The sequence below is a fragment of the Moschus berezovskii genome, chromosome 7 (genome assembly GCF_049115385.1).
Source record: "Moschus berezovskii isolate FMDL1 chromosome 7, NW_MosBer_1.0, whole genome shotgun sequence".
NCBI classification, from domain to species: domain Eukaryota; kingdom Metazoa; phylum Chordata; class Mammalia; order Artiodactyla; family Moschidae; genus Moschus; species Moschus berezovskii.
In genome coordinates this window covers 91,353,992-91,373,177 of record NC_142466.1, presented here as the reverse complement: position 1 = coordinate 91,373,177, position 19,186 = coordinate 91,353,992, and the positions used below count along the sequence as shown (strand labels likewise).

Genomic DNA, 19,186 nt, shown 5'->3' with positions numbered 1-19,186 from the left:
ACTTTCTGCCATAAGGGTGGTATCATCTGCATATCTGAGGTTATTGATATTTCTCCCGGCAATCTTGATTCCAGCTTGTGCTTCTTCCAGCCCAGTGTTCCTCATGATGTACTCTGCATATAAGTTAAATAAGCAGTGTGACAATATACAACCTTGACGTACTCCTTTTCCTATTTGGAACCAGTCTGTTGTTCCATGTCCAGTTCTAACTGTTGCTTCCTGACCTGCATACAGGTTTCTCAAGAGGCAGGTCAGGTGGTCTGGTATTCCCATCTCTTTCAGAATGTTCCACAGTTTATTGTGATCCACACAGTCAAAGGCTTTGGCATAGTCAATGAAGCAGAAATAGATGTTTTCTGGAACTCTCTTGCTTTCTCCATGATCCAGCGGGTGTTGGCAATTTGATCTCTGGTGCCTCTGCCTTTTTTAAAACCTGCTTGAACATCTGGGAGTTCACGGTTCACGTGAAGCCTGGCTTGGAGAATTTTGAGCATGACTTTACTAGCATGTGAGATGAGTGCAAAGCTCAGACATTTAGTAACTTAATTTTCATTAGAGTCACAGAACTGTGTTATGTGGTTTTTCATTTTGTCAACAGAATCCACGGCTGTAGTTGTAAACTCCAGCAACAGCAAAAGAATGAAAACAATAGGAATATCCTGTTGATTCTTTAATCTGTTTATTTATGGTTTTCCTGGGTCTTCGTTGCTGTATGGGTTTTTCTCGAGTTGCGGTGAGCTGGGGCCACTCTCTAGTTTCAGCACACGCGCCTCTCTTGTTGAGGCGCACAGACCCTAGGTGTTCAGGCTTCACAGGAGTTGCAACTCCTGGTTTCTAGAGCACAGCCTCAGTAGTTGTGGTTTAGTTGCTCCGAGGCCTGTGGGATCTTCCTGGGCCAGAGATCAAAACCATGTCTCCTGCATTGGTAGATTTGAGCCACCAGGGAAGACCTCTTGTATTGGTTCTTGTTTATAGGTCTTGAAGTGAAATAATGAGCAATACCCTCAGACCTGGTTTTACACATTGGAAATTCTATTCAGTTGGACATGGCATTAGCCATCACAGCCTGGGATAAAATACTTACCTCTGTTCTGGTTCAGTGTAGAGATAATAAGAGTTTGACTAATGCAGGTAGGCTTTGTTCACAGCAACACCTGTGTCTATACTTTTGTGCACTTGAGTGTTTTCCCGTATTTCTTATCTCCTAACTAAAGGCATTCCTCCTCATTGCATGTTGTTGCTAATGGATTGCCGAATGCTTTACCTGCTGTTTCATTAGGCGTTCTCCACTTGACACAAGGCAGTCCCCCTCCCTAACCGTATCTCCTCATGTTGATTTAAACATATCCTTTGCTTCCATCAAACTTGTCCTTTCTTTTCCTCCCTCCCTGTCTTTGTTTTTATTAAGTTTTCCTCCTGTTTTTAAAAAACCTTCACCTTTCTTTATTGTCATATCAACTTGACACTCTTCAAGAGTAAACTCAGATGCCCTCTGGGAAAAGCATTTTCTGAAATGTTTCTTTGATTTCTTCCTCTGAAAGATATCATTACTCCATTCTTCTCTTCTGTATCTTAACATTTCTTTTTAATATTTCTTTTTATTTGTCTTAAAACTCTTGCACTATATCAGTGACCTTTCTGAATTATAGACCCTATTGGGAAGACCCTATTGAGAACCTAAGAAAAGTTCAGCCCTTTCAGAAAATGTACATGGACACAATAGACAGGAACTTTGGGTTAAGTCACGAGTCTCTCTGGAATATGCATTCAGTTCATACTGAGTTAGGTTTTTCAAGAATAACACATATGCATTCAGTTATCTTCATAAAATTTCCAGAACATTTGGTGAGTTTTAGAATGATGGTGCAAATTCTTTGACTTAAAACTCATCTGGTGTATACCTAAAATACCCATGTTCTGAAGTTTTAAGTGGGAGTTGTGAGAATAGATGCTGTCTGTGAAGTGCAACACTATAGCTCTCTGTGTGAATGCTAACCCAGTTCAGACCCTGCCCCCTCAGATTCAGCAAGGGTAATACTTTAAACTGTACTTTGAGAAATAGGAACATGATGCAACATTTCTTTGTCTACAGTTAGAAACAGTAGGATCCTTTGTATTCTGTGTTCTTACACCTGATTCTGAGGATGCACATATTATCTCTCCAAGTTTAAACTATTGAAGACAGACCTCTAAGCACCTATCACATCACACCAAAAATGTTTCCAGGTGATTTGGGTTCTGGCAATTAAAAATTCAGAGTTATTTTTCAAGTTTAATTTTAAGTGAATGCCAAAGAATTAAAGAGCTGTGATGTAGTTGAATATAAAATTGTGTTTGGAACCCAAAGGCCTTCATCATTGAAGGCCTGGCTTCATGATTACTTAGTTGTATAAAATCGGACAAACAATTCCATCTTTGTCCAGAGTTTGTTCATCTGTGAAATTCAAATACAACCAGAATATTTTTAAAACATGGGACTGCCAATGCCTTTTTCACAGTATTATAGGATTAAATGTGAAAATCATTTCTGAAAGTACATTTTACAAAGGTAGAGGGATAAGAAAGCACAGGGTCAGTTTGAATGAAACAAAGGGTATGTGGAAAGAAATACTAAGAGATGAAGTAGAAAAAGGAGGTCTGTAGTCTTATATGTATAAACCTGACTTTAGTTGTTACCAAAAAAATCAAACTGAAAGCAATTCCCCTCAGTGTTACAGTACTTGGAGTACCTGAATCTAGAACTTGTAACTAGGCTCCCATCCTGATTCTTTCAAAGTTTGCCTTTTATTACTGAAAAACCTGAGCTGACCTGAAAGGAAAAGGAGCAGCAGCAAAGTGTTTTCAGTGATTGGAAATACAACAGAAAGGGAATTGTTGAGGGAGCACATCTTCTGAGACATTTTAAGATAACTGCATACTGGGGCAGGGGTGAGGTTGGAAGAACTTAAGAAAAAGTTTTCTGACGAAGAAATTTTTATCTGTAAGTCTTTAGATAACTATTTCATTTATAAATGATGAACTGTTATTCACAGAAACGATTTGAATTGGCACATTTCTTCCCAATCTGAATTATTCTGTCTATTCTATTTCCAAAAATTAAGTGTTAAAATTTTTTCAGGGTCTTACCAAAAGCTGTTATTAAATTAATATTATGATATGGTTTTATTTTATTCTTTAAGCCCAATAACTTTTCTTTTCCAGTATAAAGAGAGTGGTGCTTTTACTGTGCTTATTGACAACTATGTGAAAGAGGAAGAAGGCACTGGGATTGTACACCAAGCTCCTTACTTCGGTGCTGTGAGTAGCATAAATCTTACAAGTGTATTTATGAGAAGTAAGTGTCATTAACCACTAAGTTGTGTGTGTGTGTGTGTGTGTGTGTGTGTGTATCACAGAAAGGTGTTGCTCACTGTTGTTCAGACTGTGGAGATACCTCCCCCCAAAGAGAAAAAACTTGCATCTGAAATTCCTTTTCATCCTGAGCTGGTTCCTGAAAATGGTGGGCTAAAGCCTGAGTGTTGCTAGGGATTTTGTCTTTCTAAAAGGCATGCTATGTTTTCATCCATTCATTATTTAAATATTTGCTGTACACTTTGTGCTTTATGTGGAGAAGGAAATGGCAATCCACCCCAGTATTCTTGCCTGGAGAACTTCATGGACAGAAGAGACTGGTGAGCTACATAAAGTCCATGGGATCACAGAGTCGGACACGACTGAGTGACTATCCTTTGCGTTTTATGATACACAGCTGGGGGTTTCGACAAGGGCACATTGAGTCATGCAGTCACTACAGCCATCAAAGTGAAGAAAAGTTCCATCACCTCTGCTGTGTTGTTGACTAAATACTATCTGATCAGAAGAGAAACTTTGATTTCTTTCTTCAGAGCTATGCAGTGTGATTAACTTGAAATATTTCCCAGGGTCAGTTCAGTTCAATCGCTCAGTCGTGTCCGAATCTTTGTGACCCCATGCACCGCAGCATGCCAGGCCTCACTGTCCATCACCTACTGCCAGAATCCACCCAAACCCATGTCCATTGACTTGGTGATGCCATCCAACCATCTCATCCTCTGTCGTCCCCTTCTCCTCCTGCCCTCAATCTTTCCAGCCTCAGGGACTTTTCACATGAGTCAGCTCTTCGTATCAGGTGGCCAAAGTATTGGAGTTTCAGCTTCAATGTCAGTCCTTGCAATGAACACCCAGGACTGATCTCCTTTAGGATGGACTGGTTGGATCTCCTTGCAGTCCAAGGGACTCTCAAGCGTCTTCTCCAAAACCACAGTTCAAAAGCATCAATTCTTCGGTGATCAGCTTTCTTTATAGTCCAACTCTCACATCCATACATGACCGAGGGAAAAACCATAGCCTTGACTAGATGGACCTTTGTTGGCAAAGTAATGCCTCTGCTTTTTAATATGCTATCTAGGTTGGTCATAACTTTCCTTCCAAGGAGTAAGCATCTTTTAATTTCATGGCTGCAGTCACCGTCTGCAGTGATTTTGGAGCCCAAGAAAATAAAGTCAGCCACTGTTTCCACTGTTTCCCCATCTATTTCCCATGAAGTGATGGGACCGGATGCCATGATCTTAGTTTTCTGAATGCTGAGTTTTAAGCCAACTTTTTTACTCACCTCTTTCACTTTCATCAAGAGACTCTTTAGTTCTTCTTCACTTTCTGCCATAAGGGTGGTGTCATCTGCATATCTGAGGTTATTGATATTTCTCCCGGCAATCTTGATTCCAGCTTGTGCTTCCTCCAGCCCAGTGTTTCTGATGATGTACTCTGCATATAAGTTAAATAAGCAGGTATACAGTATACAGCCTTGACGTACACCTTTCCCTATTTGGAACCAGTCTGTTGTTCCATGTCCAGTTCTAACTGTTGCTTCCTGATCTGCATACAGATTTCTCAAGAGGCAGGTCAAGTGGTCTGGTATTCCCATTTCTTGAATAATTTTTCACAGTTTGTTGTTTTCCAGTAGTCAAAGGCTTTTATAGTCAATAAAGCAGAAATAGATGTTTTTCTGGAACTCTCTTGCTTTTTCGATAATCCAACAGATGTTGGTAATTTGATCTCTGGTTCCTCTGCCTTTTCTAAATCCAGCTTTAACATCTGGAAGTTCATGATTCACGTGGTATTGAAGCCTGGCTTGGAGAATTTTGAGCATTTCTGTGCTAGCGTGTGAGACGAGTGCAATTGTGCAGTAGTTTGAGCATTCTTTGGCATTGCCTTTCTTTGGAATTGGAGTGAAAACTGACCTTTTCCAGTCCTGTCAGCACTGCTGAGTTTTCCAAATTTGCTGGCATATTGAGTGCAGCACTTTCACAGCATCATCTTTTAGGATTTGAAATAGCTCAACTTGAATTCCATCACATCCACTAGCTTTGTTCATAATGATGGTTCCTAAGACCCACTTGACTTTGCATTCCAGGATGTCTGGCTCTAGGTAAGTGATCACAGCATCATGACCATCTTGTTTGTGAAGATCTTTTTTGTACAATTCTTTGTATTCTTGCCACCTCTTCTTAATATCTTCTGCTTCTGTTAGGTCCATACCATTTCTGACCTTTATTGAGCCCATCTTGGATGAGATGTTCTCTTGGTATCTCTAGTTTTCTTGAAGAGATCTCTGGACTTCCCATTCTATTGTCTTCCTCTATTTCTTTGCATTGATCACTGTGGAAAGCTGTCTTATCTCTCCTTGCTATTCTTTGGAACTCTGCATTCAGATGGGTATATTGTTCCTTTTCTCCTTTGCCTTTTGCTTCTCTTCTTTTCATAGCTGTTTGTAAGGCCTCCTCAGACAACCATTTTGCCTTTTTGCATTTCTTTTTCTTGGGCATGGTCTTGATCCCTGTCTCCTGTACAGTGTCATAAACCTCCGTCCATAGTTCTTCAGGCACTCTATGAGATCTAAAACGCTGCCGTAGGGCTCTGGATTCTCTGAATGATCTTTAGTTAACTTCAGTTGAGAGAATAACAAAAGTTGGTTACAATTATAGGTCAGAATACTGAAAAATTCTATAAATCTGTTGCCTCACATGCTTTTCTCCTGCCACATCCACGCTTAACTATTTTGTACTTCCTTTCCTCCTTTCTCCTTTGCCCTAGGACGATTATCGGGTCTGTATGGATTTCAACATCATTCAGAAAGACTCTCTCCCTATTTGCCCTGTGGATGCCTCGGGCTGTTTTACAGCTGAAGTGACAGATTTTGCAGGACAGTATGTGAAGGTTTGTATCTGTGTGACTTAGAAAGGTGTCAGTTTCATCCTATTTCTTTCATTAATAAGTTTTTGTTAAATAGCTTTCATATCTGGGATATTCCCCCCCTCAGGAAGTTGATTTTGTTTTGTTTCAGCATATAAAATCAGATCAGCAGCTTTCCAAGGTCTAATATCTTCAGCGAATGCATGCTGTAATTTCAAGGGTTCAGTTCAGTTCAGTTCAGTCGCTCAGTCGTGTCCGACTCTCCGCGACCCCATGAATCACAGCACGCCAGGCCTCCCTGTCCATCACCAACTCCCGGAGTACACTCAAACTCATGTCCACAGAGTCGGTGATGCCATCCAGCCATCTCATTCTCCGTCGTCCCCTTCTCCTCCCGCCCCCAACCTTTCCCAGCATCAGAGTCTTTTCCAGTGAGTCAACTCGTCGCATGAGGTGGCCAAAGTATTGGAGTTTCAGCTTTAGCATCAGTCCCTCCAATGAACATCCAGGATTGATCTCCTTTAGAATGGACTGGTTGGATCTCCTTGCAGTATAAGGGACTCTCAAGAGTCTTCTCCAACACCACAGTTCAAAAGCATCGATTCTTCGGCGATCAGCTGGTTTGTGACTCAGGAAGCAGCTTTGTGACCTTGGTATAATCACTGCTAATTGAAAATTTCATTTTTTAAATGATCTGGAACATGAGTTTGAGTGAACTCCGGGAGTTGGTGATGGACAGGGAGGCATGACGTGCTGTGATTCATGGGGTCGCGGAGAGTCAGACACGACTGAGCGACTGAACTGAACTGAACTGAACTGAACTGAATGTTATACAATAGCTGAAATATAGACTAAGTATTTTTGTAATACTTTTGTTATTTATGTGTTTTATTCACAGTAAAGGAAACAAAATAACAGATTTTAGTAATATACTTAATTATATTGTATTAGTAAGTATTGTGGGATATTTTAATGGCTAGGTTTTAATTTTTTTTAAATAGGATGCTGACAAAAATATCATCAAGACTCTAAAGGAACAAGGTCGACTTCTTGTTGCCAGCACCTTCACCCATAGCTACCCTTTTTGTTGGAGGTGAGATGAAATACAGCTAGAGCTTCAGATTTGTGAATATACTTGATATGTATATCCATTTCATCATTTCATGGTTCCCATCTCATTTGTATCCTTTCAAGTTTGTGTTTGGAAACTTCAGTTTTGTTTTAATGAGATTTTTATGAATTCATGTATATAGTTATTTTATCTTTAGATGTTAGAAAAATAGATCTATACCCGTATCTTTTGTGTTGAATCACATTTCTCTAGGGTGAGATATATCTCTCAAATTTTCTAATGGAACTTAGTGAGAAATATCATGTGATGTAAGATATCATACTATGAAGATGTGGGTTAAAATGGAATGTTCAGTGGCATCGTGTTTCATTCCTGTTTCCTCTTTGCTGAGGTTGACATCATTTCTTAGACAGCTGTCACACAAGCAGAACTACAGTTTTTCTCTTGTTAACTTTCATTTTCCACCTATTGTGGAGGGAGATGACATTGACACTAGTATTTGCAGTAGAAGACCTAATACATGATGGTGATGTGAGTAAGAAACTAAAGGTCAGTCTTACCCTGGGTCCCTGCATACCTCAGTCTGACCAGCCACATTCTGCATTCTGCTTTCCCAGGTCAGACACTCCACTCATTTACAAAGCAGTGCCTAGTTGGTTCGTTAGGGTGGAGCACATGGTGGATCAGCTGCTGAGGAACAATGACCTGTGTTACTGGTGAGCAGTTAAATGTGTATCTTCGTAATGTCCTTTGTTATAAAGTTAATATTGGTTTATAGTTCCTCCAAATTATAGTCATTTTAAAAGCCATCTTTAATTGTGTAGTAATAGCTATTTGTTATTTTGTTTATTCAGGAACACAAAGTAATTTAAATTTGTATAACAGAAGTAGAATCCCTCTCATGATAAGACATATAGGGAAATATTTTTCTTAACCCAGTGAAAATGAGAAGTTGCCATTCATTTGACCTGAATGACTTTGAAAAACTGTGAGTCCCCTAGCTTTAAGTGATAGTCATTTTCAGGATAAAAATTTATCTTTGGAGGTACTACAGAAGCCATTTAATACTTTATTTTTGACACTTGTTAAATTCCTAAAATATGGTGATGCCTTGTGTACTCTGGCTTCATAGAGAAACACTGCAAGGATAGAATCCTTGTTCTTCTCAGCTAATATCTAAACTGCAGAGAGGTGTTACAGTAGTTCTTCCCTTTTGCCATAGCGGGTATGTTCCAAGAGCCCCGCTGTGGATGTCTGAAAACACAGATAGTATTGAATCCTAAACGTGTTTCTCTGATAGCTCAGTGGTAAAGAATCCGCCTGCAGTGCAAGAGACACAGGTTTCATCCCTGGGTCAGGAAGATCCCCTGGAGAAGGAAGTGCAACCCAGTCCAGTATTCTTGCCTAGAAAATCCATTGACGGAAGAGCCTGGCGGGCTACAGGTCATGAGTTGGACACAACTTAGTGACAAAACAACAACTGAACCCTATACCTTATTTACTGTGCTTTTCCTGTACATATTTACATACCTATGATGAAGTTTAATTTATAAATTAGGCACAGTAAGAGTATCCAAATTGTTAGCATCACTGCTTTTGTACTTTGGGACCATTATTAAGTAAAAATAAGGGTTATCTGAACATAGGCACTGAAGTAGTCAACAGTTGACTTAGTAACTCAGCCTGCTAGACTACAGTCCATGGGGTCACAAAGAGTTGGACGTGACTGGGTGATGGAGTAGGTACAGTGTAGGTGCAAAAATGATATAAGTCTGAATCTTTGTATTCCAGAAGAACATTTTTTCACTGAGAGTTTTGAGGGTAATCACTATTTGTTACTTCTCCCAAGAAGTTCTTAGGGGAAATAAGAAATAGTGCATTTGACTTTAGAAGAATGGAGAGAATCTCTGGGCAGTAAGAGGAAATTGTGTATTTCTTAGTAAGTTGACCCTGATTTCTCAAGAAGAAGTAGTTTTTTTCATTTTTATACCTTTTAGTTTCCTAGTGGAGTGCTCAGTATGGAATATTAGTGTGGCTGCCTCATTGGGAATTGTGGGGAGAGGGTACAGGCCTATAAACTGACCTAGGATGTTAATTACAGTGCCTGAGCGTACAGTATATTTTGGAGCTGAAGGGTGCCCTAACTAGCCTTGAGCTTGGCAAGATATTCTGCAAAGCTGAACCTTAAAGAATAAGGAGTCATTTACCAGTCAGAAGCTGTAGGAACCTTGGGGAAGAGGGTGGCCGAAGGAAGGAGGGTGGCAAGTTGAAGGTTATCAAAGTGGAGGGATGGCACAGGCAAAGGCAGTGAGGTAAACAGCTATGTTCTAAGGAACTTGCCTTATTGCTGGACTCTGAAGTACAGTGGCAGGAGGACTGCAGGTGAGCCTAGAGAGGCAGCTACCCATCAACTACAAATAGCCCCACTTGTTCACACTCTTACTTTATAGGTGATTAAGAGCCCTTACCTAGTGACTTTAGTAAAAGCACTATTGTGTGGTTGACCGGAAGACTAGGTCTGAGTTGGATCAGGGTGATTAGTTAAAGAATTGCAGCAGTCCTGCAGCTGGAGAGCAGGACTGGGAAGCTTCTGTGCTGTGGAGTTTCATATTACAGAGCATCTTCCCTGGGATGCATTCACAGCAGAAACAACCACTGTAGGTTTTTGATACTGTCCTTGTAGAAAACATTCTCCTAGAAGTGAGCGCACAGATTCCAGAGTGTCCGTTTCACAAAGGATTATACAAAGGCTTATGCAGATATAATTATATAGGTTTACTTACTAATGTTTTGATGTGATTATCTGATCTGTTTATTGCAGGGTCCCAGAGTTTGTGCGAGAAAAGCGATTTGGAAATTGGCTGAAAGATGCCCGTGACTGGGCAATTTCCAGAAACAGATACTGGGGCACTCCTATCCCGCTGTGGGTCAGCAGTGACTTCGAGGAGGTGAGGCTGGGCAGGAGGGCAGTTTATCCTCGTGTTGATTTTTGCAGAAGCACCTCATTCATACATCTCAGTATGGGGTAAAAGAATATGGTTTCTTTATTACTTCGTTCCTTTCTTATTTCATCAGTTTTTTTTTTCTCTTTATTCCTTCCTAAAATCATAACATAAATATGTTTTTAATTCATTTAAGTTATATTTACTTTAATTAAATATAGTTTTAAATTTCCCTTTGTGTAAAAGTGAAGAATGCAAGTTGATTTGTCTCCGGGAAATCCTCACATTGTTTATCTTGTGTTACTTAGATTCTTTTTTTCCTCTGAGTTTTTGATGAACAGAAAAGACTCCATGCCCTGCACTAAGTGGCAGCATATTGAAACAACCTTTTAGTGATAAAAAAGGACAACTTAAAAAAAATCACCAAAGGATTACAGACCTTTAATCTATAAAATCAAATGTTTGTGTGTGTGTTTAAATAAATAACAGACATATTTTCTGTGTTGAATGCTAAGAGCATTAGAACGGTTATGAGGAGCAGCAGCCCAGGGACCTCAGTAAATCTCTGACAGGGACCTGAAAGGCAAGAGTGAAATAATTGAATCAGAGGACATTTCAGAACTGAGCAGGAAGGGCAAAGAAAGAGAAGAAGGCTGTGTATGTTTATTAGATAGCAAATGTCCTCTGGGTGTGAACTACAGCAGCTCCTACTGGTGTAAGTCAGGAACTTGGCTCCTGTTTGATGACTTCCCATTATGAACAGCCCCTGCCAGGTCCCTTTCCCGGCCTCCTTGCATGAACATAATCCTGTTACCTTTCAATCTGATTATTTGGTCCAGTTCATAGACAATAAATTAGTTCCAGCTTTGACTTGAAAAGATTTCAGATTAAAAAGCCAACTTTAGGTGCCAGGAATAAACTAAGATGCTTTAGAGCAATAGTCTAGGCATTTCACTTATGTTTATTATTTTTGGCAGAGATTTGGACATAGTAAATCCTCAAGAAATACTTGTTGAGATGATGGCTGTGAAATTCTCTCTATGTCAGAATTTCTCTGATATAGCGGAAATGGCAACCCACTCCAGTGTTCTTGCCTGGAGAATCCCAGAGATGGGGGAGCCTGGTGGGCTGCCGTCTATGGGGTCGCACAGAGTCGGACACGACTGAAGCGACTTAGCAGCAGCAAAGAAGTGAAGTCTGCTCACCTATTCAATTTCCTACAGTCTTTCATGAGGAGCCACATTGATGATAACTGTTGTGAAGATGAAAGGTTTCTAAATCTAAAAATAAATGTTACATAAATTAACTGCATGTGATCTTTGACTCTGAGGCCTTTTATCTTTGACAGGTAGTATGTGTTGGGTCAATAGCAGAACTGGAAGAACTATCAGGAACAAAGATCTCAGATCTCCACAGAGAGAGGTCAGTTTCTGCATGTTTGATTCACTTTCGTTCTGTCATTCAGAGAGTATCGGGCTTGGTCCTAACCTGTTAAGACATGGTCTCTGTTGCAGGTCATAGAGCTCCATGTAGAAATCGAACACTAGCTTGCTAAATTACTTTGCTGTTGATGATTCATGTCATATTGAGAAAAGGTGGTGTCTGTCCTTGAGTTAGATGTCAGGAGACTTTGATATATAACTTTCCAGATCGAGCACAAATTATACTTTCTGAAAGCCTGTGATAATTGCCAATATTTCTGTTTGCAGATGCATATAAAAGTGCTGTGAGAGCATTGTGTTTCCTTTTGGCAATTAAACTGTATGTTCTGTTTTGCTTAAAATTAATTGAAGCAGCTACTTCTTCATTTACTTCTTTGTTTACTAGCATTGACCATCTGACCATTCCTTCACGCTGTGGGAAGGGATTGTTGCATCGCGTCTCTGAAGTGTTTGACTGTTGGTTTGAGAGTGGCAGTATGCCATATGCTCAAATTCATTACCCATTTGAAAATAAGAGGGAGTTTGAGGATGCATTTCCTGCAGACTTCATTGCTGAAGGGATTGACCAAACCAGAGGATGGTATGTTCCTTGTTCTTTAAAGTGATTTATTGATTTGATTTAACTTAGCAGGTATTTTACTTTGTATTAATCATCTGGGTGCTGGGGAGATTGTGTCAAGACAAGATAGGCTCTGCTCCTGCCCTCAGCACCTTACCAACACATACCATAAAAGTGTCTTTTGAGAGGGTATCTCTCACTATATTATTACTATGGTAGTTTTAGAGTTTGAATTATTTCTTTGACACTTTTGAACACAGAGATTTATTATATTGGAAGTTTAAGTGATACAAAACAATATATGTCCATCTTAGCTTGTTTATTTCAAATCATTTACTCATATTTAGTGGGTATTTACATACAAGATATTGGAGAGGTTGCTACAAAATTGAGGAATAGTTGAAAATGTACTCAGGTGTTAAGGCTAGCCTCATAACTTTGTGAAATATCCAGATTTAAAGTCTAAAAAAAAAAAGCCCATGATGGGAGTAAGAGTTTGCTTGCACAGCTGAAGGACCCACATGCCACAAGGAAGATCAAAGATCCCATGTGCTACAACTAAGACCAAACAAATACCCCTTCCTCTGAGGGCAGGTCAGGAGGACGCTGGTTTTATCTGGTGCCTTACTGAAAGTGGTGCCCTCATCGTTTCAATTAGAAAAAGATGAATTACTGGGCCACAATGCTGGACAGTTACATGTATGTCTTTGGGGGTCCTGCCAACCATTTTGAGCCATTCCATTCCAGCAGTGAGATTTACTGCAACTGCATCTGTCTTTGACACGAGGACCGAGGCCTGGCTAGACTGTCCACCCATCCTGCTGTATTGTTGGTGACAAGATTGTCCTCTTTGGGGGTATCAGTCTGTCTCTTGTGGAGAGCCTGGGAAATGAATTTGACCTCATAGATCATTTTGACTTACACATTTTGGACTTTAGCCATAATCTAAAGACTACAAACTGGCTGTGATTCGATGTAACCTGGACCAGTCCTGTTTGCCCCATGACATCAGGTGGGAACTGAATGTTGTGACCACTAACAGTAATATCAGTCGTCCCATCATCTCTTCCCATGGGTAGGTGCAGGGTTGGGGGGCGTCCCTTCCTCCTTGGGCTGAGGGCCCCTTCCTCTTGGTGTTCTGTCCCATCCCTCCAACTGCTGGCTTAGGTCAGCTGTGCTCTGCTGGGGAGCAAAGGGAAAGGGGAGGAGGGAGAAGCAAGCAGTGTGTGAGCCTCAGGAGCTTCCCCCTCCCCACTCCTTATCCCCCTGCTTGAGCCACGGGCATTGATTGGAAGCTGAGAGGAGTTACAGCTGTTGGCATGAAATCTCCTTCACCCTGACCTGGGGAGGTAAAGAGCAGCAGATAATTCCATCCTTCCTTGAGCTGTTGCTGAACCCTGACACTCTTCAGCCAGCTCAGATTCTATAAAAATAAAAAGAAACAAAAAACAATGTTTTTGGACTGACCCACGTTCTTATTATACTTTCATTAGTAATGTTTCTGAAGGAGTATTTAAGGAATGCTGGTGTCATTTTCTGTCTTTACTTCTAGTAGTCTTCACAAACTGTTGGAATTCCAGCCTTAATGTTCTGGAATGTACTATTTTTAGCTTTCAGTCCATTTTTCTGTAGGAACAGCTACCACGCACAAGCTCCTATTCTTAAAGAGAGAGCCAGATGATTCACCAATAAGTTGTTTCTCTGAGGAATTTCCAGGTCTGGCAACTGTTAAAAGCTGTCTTATGGGTCCGCATGTGCACATTGCCTCCCTCCCCTTCTGTCAGGCCTGGTCTACCTCTCTTAAGAACTATGGTCCTACTGACCTGCCCTCAGAGGAAGGGATATCTGATCATTTATTCAAGGGATCTGGTCTCCCACCCTCATCAGTTGTGTCTGGTGATGTTCTTCGGTTGCAAAATCTGGTCCTAGATGACACTGGGACAGCTTACATGGGTGTGATGTGGTTCTTTTAGGAAACAATCTACCTAGCAGATAAATGACATGCATGATATCTGATATAATAAAAACATTTTCTATGTTCCTACAGTCTACCTTTTGACTTTTGGATGAGAGTGCATTTTGCATCTTTTGTCATCAGGCTGTCCCTTATGCTAAAGGCAACATACATCTCTGGATTTTCAGCCTGGCATTTCTGGGAGGTCCTGAGAGAACATTCAGTGTTGCCCACTTCTGCCTTGTGGCTGTCCAACTAGCTCCCCAAGGAAGGTGATAGTACTATCCCCCGCAGAGAGTCAGTACCTCACTCCAGAGTTTTATTTGCTTTAAATAAAGTACATTTTATTCCTAGTGAAAAGCTCTAATATGATTGGTCTACAGTGGGTCCTATCCTTAATTTTTCACTGCTCCCTAGATGATCCGGATACATCACCAGGATTAAGAACCATTGCTTTAAGTGCTTATCAAGAAATGTAACTTACCTAAAATAGAAATTCAGTCTAATAAGTAAACACAATTTTCTTTCCTATGCTTGAATTCTATTTCTTATTATATTGAACTGTTTCTTTGTGTTTTTTTTCCCCCAGGTTTTACACCCTGCTGGTGCTAGCCACATCTCTCTTTGGACGGCCACCATTCAAAAATGTGATTGTGAATGGACTTGTCCTGGCAAGGCAGGTGCACTCCCTTGTATAACGATGAGTTCCAGTTCCTGTCTGTTCTTAGAGCATTTTCTGGTTGGATCTAACCATTCTTTGTGAATAGAGGAATTTAGGAATGCACCAGTTCTGTTCCTATTCTTTCCTTCCTTTTACTTTTATACTTCTTTCTGTTTTCATCCAACTTCTGTCCTCCTCCCCCTGTAGCATTCTATCTCTACATATCCCTCTATCTTATGAGAAGGGCTGCATTAAGAACTAAGCCTCATGGAGGAGGACCAAGGCGGGGACATGTGTCCCATTATACTACTAATGATAAAATAACATTTGTCATTTAGAATTTTATAAAGTACTTTTGCTTATAGCTCTTATTTAATCTATGAACTGATCCTTGAATGTAGTTTTAGTTGTCCTCTTTTTAATATATGAAGAAGCTATTACTTCTAGGGGCTTATAATAGAGGACTCTTATTTTTTCCTTTGCTTCTGTTGCCTCTAGTCATTAAAAGTAAAAACAGAAACAAGAAAATAAATTCTTTATACATAGCTATCTTGCTTCATGTGCCCTTCAAAATGAGGGATGACACCTAGCACTGTCCCAGGTCCTGTTTTGAGCATTTATACATCTTTACTCATTTACTCCCAGAGTCATTTGAAATGGATCCTTTAATTGTCCAGTTCAACATTTGAGGCATTTGAGGTGCAGAAGAAGTAAGGTTACACTGCAATAGAGTGATAAATTCGAATTCCGTACCTACACAGTCTGGCTCTACAGTCTGTGCTTAAAAAAAAAAAAATAGAAATCTTATGAATTATAGTTGTGAAAATTAACAGAGACCACTTATGTGCTTTGCCTGGTTTCCCCAGTAGTCGTGTTTCTTGAATCCGTAGCACATCGTCAAGATCAGGCTGTTGATTGAGTTCACCAATCTTAATCAGATTTCCCCAGTTACACTCATTTGCTATTGCATGCAATATTTCATGTATAGGTTCCTCTATCCACCAGCACAGTCAAGATACTGGGCCTGTTTCAGCATCACAGGATGTCTCTATTGCCCTTTTATAACCATACCTACTCTACCCCTACACCCCACCCAGTTCAGCCTTCAACCCTAATCTCCAACACCTGGCAACCATTAATCTATTCCCCATCTCTGTAATTTTGTCATTTCAAGCATGTTCTGTAAATGGATTTGTATCCAATTCTGTGCTTGGCTTTTTTTGTTCAGTGTAATTCCTGGAGATCCCTTAGGTTGTTGTATGTATCCACAGTTCCTTCTCGTTGTTGAACAGTGTTCCATGATGACTCACAGTTTGATCTTTCACCTACTGAAAGACATTGGGGTTGTTTCTAGTGTTTGCCAACTATGAGTAAAACTGTGAACTTTTCTTCATAGATTTTGTCTAAATGGAAGTTTTCATTTCTCTGGGATAAATGCAAAAGCTGTATTTTTGAATCGTTATACTCTTATATCTTCCTGCTGCCACTTATCCTGAAACTTCTCCATTTACTCACTACCGTAGTCTGAAAGAAGCTTACACAGATATTAACAAAACAGCCTTATTGTTGTGCCTTAATAGTAGCTTGTGTCCCATTTGCACTTATGTATTCCAAATTACAGATAATCTGTAACCATATATAAATTGTGATGTTGACTTATTTAATTGATGTCTCCCTTTTATTTTTCAAGTGATGGTCAAAAAATGAGCAAACGCAAGAAGAATTATCCAGATCCACTTTCAGTAATTGATAAATACGGTGCTGATGCTCTCAGGTACAGACCAGTGCTCTGCCTTCTGTGTATTTGTCATCTCTTATGTAAGCATCTTACATTCAGCGATATAATCATGGTTTCAGTGATACTAATCATTCTATTAATTTGGTTTATAATTAGCTCTTTTTAAAAAATTCACGTCTATTACATGGAATTGTATTGATATGTTATTGATTTTAAACCCCCAAGATCGTTTTCTAAACTGTAAAGATGTTTCTAAAACTAGAGGTCTTTTGGAAGATGAGACTCTGTTAGATTTTATTGAGTAGCACAGGTACTTCCAAGTTAGTTGCTGGTGCCTCTTCCTTACTCCTGTAGATTCCCTGTCTTATTGGTATTAAAATTCTCTTGTATCACTTATTTCTATTTTGCACTTACTCCTCAGACAACCATATGTGGTACATTTGTGCTAGAGCAAATAAAAATACTGAAAAGTTTTTAGAGGAAGATACTGCTTGAAATAGAGTCATAAACTTTCAGTGCTCAGGTTAAAAGGAGATCTTGTTCTGCATCCTCCTGTTAATAACACAGAGACCCACACCCAGGGCCTTTGGGCAAGCATATTCACGGTTCTCATGCTGCCTGGGAGCAGTTTATTCAGTGTCCTGCAACCCCAGTTATCTGTTAGACTCAACCTTGGCATAGCCGACAACTTGGCCTGATTATTCTTTGTATTGAAGGCTGTCCTGCAGGATGTTTAACACTGTCCCTGGCCTCTGCCCTCTGAGTCCCTCTGTGTTGGCAAAATGCTTGTGTGGCTGTTCCTTGTGAATCCCTGATGCCTAAACATACTGGCCTGGGAGGAGGGCCTGGTTACTTCCTCTTGGTGCTGCCGTGCTTCCTGGGGCCTATGCCAAAACCAGCCCAGGACATGATTCTAGGTTAGTCCAGTGCCATATTTTGGTGTGGCACTCTTGGTCTCCGCTTTAGAATTTTCTAAGTCTCTTACACAAAGTGAGAACTTTGTCAGTTTTAAGTGGACTGTTTGAAAAGTATTTACAATGTCCCCATTTTGCAGAAAAAGTGCTGATATGGGTATTACCCTGTCAACATGTCAGTAATATTTGGTTTACTGTCTCCATTCCATTTCCATGTAATTTTTTCTTCTTCCAGATTATATCTGATTAACTCCCCTGTGGTGAGAGCAGAAAACCTTCGCTTTAAGGAGGAGGGTGTCCGAGATGTCCTGAAGGATGTACTGCTCCCTTGGTACAATGCGTATCGCTTCTTCATCCAGAATGTCCTAAGGCTACAGAAGGTATGGGTTGCAGTACTGTGGAGTGGGGTCTGCCCCACTGAGCTGGGTTTGCAAAAGATAGTCAGGGGTGAGCTGTGGGGTGGAGTTCCATGAGAGACTCGGCTGAGCAGGCCCCATGGGTGGGGGCTCGGAGACATTGGAGAGGCCATAGATGAAGGTGCAACAGTTGTCTGAGGGCTGTGCTGAGCCAAGGAAAACAGGACTGGAGCTTTGCCATTTGGGCAGATGCTCACCTCTGCAAGACACAGATGCTTCACCTGTTTAAGAAGAGTTGCGTTGGATTTTCATTTAGCCAGCCAAATTGATGATGAACAAGCAAGTAAAGAGTCAGCTGCTGTCAGGGTGAGTGCCTTGTCAAGGCTGCTGCCTGTGAGTGGTCAAGAAAGGCCACTTCATGAGTGCATTTGGGCTGAGACTCCAAGAAAAATTGTGATTGAGTTGCTGGGATGAAAAACAGTGGTTGTGATATATGTGAAGTTCTCAGAGCAGTTACCTGCTGACTTGGGAAGCATCATCTGAGAAGCCCCCATATGTTTTGCTGCCTTTGGTTCATCCTAGTCTGCTAATGACCCCCGCCCCAAGGAAGAACAGGGTCTTCTCCAGGCCCTAGTGTTGTTCTCTTTTTGATCCCACCACCTCTCAGGCCAGTAGTCGTGAAGTGGGTCTACTTTGCAGACCTCTGCCTGTGTGGAACTCAAGAAAACAGACTGGGTTAAACCACTCATCCCTGGGGCTCATCTGGGCATGGCAGAAAGATGCAGACTACAGCATTGGGTGCTTAAATCAGGGCAAGAGTCAGTGTGGTTGCTCCCTTGCCATCCTGATGGTGATGCTGTTGAGAAGGGACAGGTGAAGTGAGCCTTAAGGATCAAGGAGGATTTGCAGAGGAAAAAGCAACAGGTAAATAGAGGATTCAGGGTAAAATAAATTAAGCAAAGACATTAACTCCTAGTATTCATTTTCAGCTTATAGATAGTTATCCATTCCTACCCAGTTTTACTGTCCATCCTTCCTCAGATTTAAGGTAACTAAAAGAGCGTCTGAATTGAACTGAACTGAAACACTATACTTACTGTCAGGATTTTGAAATATTTCTTAATTCATAATTATTCTTTGATGATAGGAATCATTTTTTCCTAAAGTCTCTTTAATTCGTTCAGAAATGTATTTCATTAATTGAGGACTTAACATTCCAAATTTAGCACTTACTTGGAAAATATTGCTAAGAATCAGAAATTTAGATTGCCAGTAGAGTTGGTATTTTGTGATTTTTGTTTGTTTGTTTGTTTGGCTAGTTCTTTCAGTTTAAATCAT

At 40.4% G+C, this 19,186-nt stretch overlaps 1 protein-coding gene across 2 annotated transcripts in view; it reads left to right on the top strand.

Annotated features, from left to right (window-relative positions):
- The window catches only part of IARS1 (isoleucyl-tRNA synthetase 1), an 86,111-nt gene that overhangs the window by 36,526 nt on the left and 30,399 nt on the right, over positions 1-19,186 (top strand). For both annotated transcript variants that reach the window (XM_055427456.2, XM_055427457.2), the window contains exons 10-19: positions 3,202-3,297; positions 6,112-6,234; positions 7,212-7,303; positions 7,900-7,998; positions 10,104-10,230; positions 11,573-11,646; positions 12,052-12,246; positions 14,769-14,855; positions 16,531-16,614; positions 17,728-17,872. In XM_055427456.2, coding sequence (XP_055283431.2) covers positions 3,202-3,297; positions 6,112-6,234; positions 7,212-7,303; positions 7,900-7,998; positions 10,104-10,230; positions 11,573-11,646; positions 12,052-12,246; positions 14,769-14,855; positions 16,531-16,614; positions 17,728-17,872 — 1,122 coding nt within the window. The remainder of the gene's footprint in view (positions 1-3,201; positions 3,298-6,111; positions 6,235-7,211; positions 7,304-7,899; positions 7,999-10,103; positions 10,231-11,572; positions 11,647-12,051; positions 12,247-14,768; positions 14,856-16,530; positions 16,615-17,727; positions 17,873-19,186) is intronic.